Raw genomic sequence first — 5,430 nt, 5'->3', positions numbered from 1 at the left:
AACCCAACCCAGAACCAGAAGACAAATTTCACTCCCGGAATACGACCCCTCATAAAGACCCTCACACACCAATGCACTCAGATAAACTCAGAAAGGTCAAGAGACGGCGTACCTATTCACTCATCCGATTGAAACACAGAGACACCGGCGCTCACAACACCAGAATTTCTACCGCCTCACGAAAACCTCCAAGCTCTCCGCACACCAACTACCCAAATTCATCAAGTTCTTGTCTCAATCTCCAACACGAACACAGGAACAGCAACCATCTCCATATTTCTCCTCTTTCCTTATATAAGGACCTCGAGAACACCGCGACCGTTGGACGTGCAAGGACGACGACCCCAGATCTCACCACGTGTCTGACATCCCTGAGCGTTACAGAAGTCATGCGTCGTCGCCTCGACTCTTCACCACTACGCAATTATTACACGTTACGTAATCCTATACACTGGTCTTCCCGCACACAAAAACAAATAGGATCACCACACGTGTCACAAGAACATAGCCTATGCACCAAAAGACGCTTGCAACCCCACCACTGATTTGCGATAGCGACACAACGATGAATGCCAACACGACCTACTCACCCTAGCCAAGACTCCTCTTAAGTGGGGACTTGGGGCACTAGGGGTAATGGTGGTACGGAAGCCACGTGGCATAAACTCGCCTTGTACTTCCGATACTTCTACCAACGATAAACTCCCCACCCAAGAGAACTCTTGACCGGGGACTTGGGGTACTTGGTATACACATACCTCCTAGGCACAAGCAGTATCAGAAGCACAAGACTCGTATCGTCAATATACCAGCGAGATAAGCTCCAAGCCAAGGGTTCTGATATCCCTCGGGGCGATATCGGGATCCTGAGCGTTCCACACTGAAAGAAATGGAACTAAGCTCCCAGAAACCTGCTACATTAAGGTCATCTCCAACAACCTAAAGAGGTAGCTGTTTACTATCACTTTCCATTATCACTATCTTACCCGATACTGACTTAGGCATCGAAGGGTTAAAGGCCAGCATACCCGGTCTTCCCTCTAACCTTCGTCTGTTTTGCAGATAAGCGAGACCGATAGCGATAGTAGCAGACCAATACAACCTGTGTTCAGTTGGACTAGACTGCTCTAGAGACCACTAAAATAATCACCATGCATAAAGGCCCCGACACCGATGCCCTCCCTAGTGGTCTTCATCCAACTTGCAGCCCGGTCACATGCCCCGATCGATTCCATATCAGTCACCAGACCACCATTGGTATGAGCACAAACCGCGACCACAACAAGGAGAATAAGGCCGCAGCCTACAGAGAATAGGCACCGTCGAGCGAGCCCCGCGACACCAAGATGCAGCCAAGACAAAGGTGAAGAGACCCCCTTCTTGGTTGAGAATGTAAGGCTGCCACCAACCCAACCTAGTCGCCGCCAAAAACCCTCTCTCGCGAGAGTCAAAGAGAAAGCCAATGGTTGGATCATCTAGATGAGTTGGTGTGCGAATAATGTTTAACATAAAAATGTGTACCAACTATAATACTTCAATTTGAGGCGGAAGTAAATCAGATTATGATTTTAGTAGAAAACTTTAATATTTAGTTTTGTTATTGGTATAAATTAAATGAGAGATTTTCGTTATAAAAAAAAATCTTTTTTAATTGGATATGTCATATAAGGATGTTTCTAGAAAGAAAAATGGGTTAGATAAGTAAATTTAATAATTGAAATTAAAATGTAGGGTGTAATGAGCAAGTAGGGTGAACAAAGTAAATGATTAGGGTGGCAATAGCAGCACCCTAATCTGATTTGCCTAGCATGATTCCAAAAAGAAAGTTGGAGAGTGATTGGTAATTATCGAAGTTGCAGATTGATTGGTAATAATCTGATTATTTCCATAGAAATATAAATGTGGGATTGACTGCTGCTGAGACTTAATTATGGTTCTCACTACTTCTCAATTGTAGACGCAACTGGACCAAGAGTTTAACGAGTTTAGGAGTGTCAAATTAGTTAGAATACGTAGTGATTAACCCATAAACTAAGTAAGTTCATTTTTTTTTAATTGTTGAGAAGGGTCAACTGACATCTCTCGCTCCTATCTCTTTACGCTCATGGTAACATAAAAAGATTTTTGATCAGTATATATTGTAGTGTGAGAGAGTTGGAAATTGAGTTAGGATTATACTAGATTAGGGATTTGATTCCCCTTCAATGTGACCAAACTAAAGATTAAGGCTGGCCTTAGGCCTCTAATTTCAAGGCCTGGGGCCTCTAAAAAAAAAAAAATTGTTGCTCAGACCAAACAAAATGCCAAAAAAATAATAATTTAATTATGCCAGAATAAGTCAAATAGAAAGATGTGAAGCCCAAAAAGAAAAACCTCAAAAAATATAATTAAAAGATGCAGCCCTGCTTTAATGAATTTACTTATCATATCTAGCTCAATTGCCAAAAAAAAAAAAGAGAAGCATTCATTCAACTTTGTTACATGAATTGACTTAACTCTTGAAGAAGAGGCTTGGAGGCTTGGTTGAATAATTAGTAAGTATAACTCTATCTAGAATTCAGATTTTATATTGATAGCTTTTTATGTACAAATGGTGACGGATGACAACTGTATTTATTGAATTTAGTTTATCTTTGTCATACAGTTGTAGTGTCAGTTTAGAGTCAGTCATTATAGAGCTCCAGTGTGAAGTCTAGAGGCCATTTCTGGGTTAGAGATGTTGCCTAAAACTCGTTGTAAGCAGTTCATTATTAATGAAGTTCTTATTTGATCAAAAAAAAAAAAACTTAAATTCTTAATCAATTTATTTGCTTATCAAGATTTGATTGAAATACATTTGGTACTATACTATGACTTATGAAATCTTTAATTTTAATTTTTTTTTCTTTTTAAGAATTGCTCCTGAAAAAAATTTGTTTGCTTTTGTGTATGCAGATAATAGAGCCTCAAAAGAGCAGCATTGCAGCAACAGTGCAAGACAGGGGGGCATCTGACTGGTTCAAAACAGGTTTTTATGTAGAGCTATGGGATGAGGTCATCGCCCCATTATCATTTAAAACTGGTTTTGTATATATTTTCCAAAAAGCGCGTGGAAGATTCCACCAAACCCCAAAATCCCATTTCACTCTCCCTATATAATTATATACCTCTCCAACCCAAACTCAGAGTCTTAACATAAATTATCATCACCCAGATACAAAATTAAGATAAAACAACACTGCAACAATGGATCAAGCACTCACAACAGGCTTTCGTTTCTACCCAACTGAAGAAGAACTCGTCTCCTTCTACCTCCTCAACAAGCTCGAATCCAAGCACCAAGACAGCATTCGCCGCGTCATCCCAGACCTTGACATTTACAGCATCGAGCCATGGGAGCTCCCAAGTACGTCCAACACTTCAATCCACTCAAACTAATCCCACCAAAGCTTGGGGGTGAATCCAAGTAACTACCTTGTTAGTACATTCGTACCAAAACTAACCATTTATGTGTTTGTTTTCTATCGTACTATTGCAGAGTATGCAGCGGAGCTGTGCCGTGAAGACACCGAGCAGTGGTTCTTCTTTACGCCGAGGCAGCAACGAGAAGTGCAAGGTGGGAGACCTAACCGGACTACGGCTTCCGGCTACTGGAAGGCAACAGGCTCGCCTGGCTATGTTTACTCCTCGGATAATCGGGTCATTGGAGTGAAGAAAACCATGGTTTTCTACAAAGGGAAAGCTCCAACTGGAAGAAAGACCAAGTGGAAGATGAATGAGTACAGAGCCATTGAAGAAACAGCAGCTCCCTCAGCTACCACTAGTAATAGTGCCAGTACTGCTATCATTCCCAAGGTGTGTTTATCTTCCAATTTTTTACTCACCAAATTTTGAATAATTACACGTTTTGACTTATTTTTCCACCCTTAATATAATTACCCACTTTGGACAAATTCTTTTTGTCCTTTAATTTTTAACCAACTCTTTGAAACCTTTTGCTCCCTTCCGTACAATTGGTGAGGTTTTCTTGTCTTTTACTATATATAGTTGAGGCATGAATTCCGACTGTGCCGGGTGTACATTGTTTCGGGGAGTTCTCGAGCATTTGACAGGCGCCCGCTGGAAGGAAGCAGAGATACATCACATCGACGAAGTGATTTAACGAGGGCAAGTGCTTCTTCATCTCACCAGGCAGCAATGGTAGAAGAGAAAACAAGCTCATCATCGGATACTCATTCAAATTCAGGAGACCTAGCTGATTTCCAAGCAGGGAATAATAATGATTGGGAAATGAATGATGATCTTCAACAACCTCTATGGGAATGGGAGCAGCTAATCTTACTCTGAAGTCAGCATTCAGAATTCGATAACACTCACGTGTATGTCTGAGTATTGAATTAATCGTATTCAAAGTTTAAATATGACAAGTTCGATGCAAAAAAGTTTAGACCTACAATTATGATCGTGCTCTAAGTTCAACAAATGTTCAATTTGAAGTAGCGATTAATGACAGGCATAACTTAATTTAAGTGTAAGAGAGATTATTCAGAGCACTGTAAGAGAGATTATTCATAACGTAATTACTTTTCTATTATTTTTTATTATAATTAAATTTTAATATTTTTTTCGCACTTACCTTTGTAAAAGTGAGTGATGGGTAAAAATAATACTTTCATGAGGAGAAAGTAACCATTTCAAAAGTTTAATAATGTAAGAAAATATGTGTTGACAGAATCTAAGACGTGTTCAATTCCCAACCATCATTATTTAGTTGGGCTAACTTTGACTTCATTCAGTTTGCAAATTCACTTCCCACTTTAATGGTCTATTTATTAAACTGAAAAATATATTCAACCAGGATTATCGACAGAACTCAGAATTAGTTCTTGACTCATTCAATGATTCAATCCAACGAGAAAATAAAAAAGAATAAAAAGTCAGTCATATGGAAGATTGCGCAACTAATTTACAATCATTTGCCTAGAGAAAAAATAAAAATAAGCATGCAAGTTTACAAATCAGTGGCAGTTTCTCGACCTGACTCAACACGGTTACTGAAACTATTGTTTAGTTCTAAAGTTTTATACAATGCATGTTAGAGAAATTTTATGGTACAATACACTCCCATACATGTATGTCATACACACATTTATAGATATGACAATAAAGTTGTTGTCATTGTTATAATCAGACACAATTGTACGTGAGTCGTTAAAATTAGTATTTTTTTTTTTGTGAATTCTCCATAATGAACTTATCTAGGATACGTTTTCAGTTATGGAGTTTCAATAGCTTTGTAAAATACGCTTATAGCTAGTTTCTTATTTGAAAACTTTCATTTTAGCTCCTTAGAAGAGAAAACTTTGCGGCAAATTATTTGAGTGAAATGGACCATTTCCTTAACTCAAGGTGCATGCACTTGGATCTGTAATTTGCGCCTCTTTCGACTCT

At 39.0% G+C, this 5,430-nt stretch overlaps 1 protein-coding gene across 1 annotated transcript; it reads left to right on the top strand.

Annotated features, from left to right (window-relative positions):
• Window positions 1–3,157: 3,157 nt before the first annotated feature.
• Window positions 3,158–4,718, top strand: LOC112166507 (NAC domain-containing protein 90). The gene is made up of 3 exons (XM_024303374.2): window positions 3,158–3,385; window positions 3,518–3,834; window positions 4,027–4,718. Exons 1-3 carry the CDS (start codon window positions 3,226–3,228, stop codon window positions 4,324–4,326), a joined length of 777 nt encoding a protein of 258 aa, XP_024159142.1. The 5' UTR covers window positions 3,158–3,225; the 3' UTR covers window positions 4,327–4,718.
• Window positions 4,719–5,430: the final 712 nt, after the last annotated feature.

The sequence above is a fragment of the Rosa chinensis genome, chromosome 5 (assembly GCF_002994745.2).
Source record: "Rosa chinensis cultivar Old Blush chromosome 5, RchiOBHm-V2, whole genome shotgun sequence".
Lineage (NCBI taxonomy): Eukaryota > Viridiplantae > Streptophyta > Magnoliopsida > Rosales > Rosaceae > Rosa > Rosa chinensis.
Note: the sequence above shows the minus strand (reverse complement) of the source record. Positions and strands in the feature narration are given on the sequence as shown.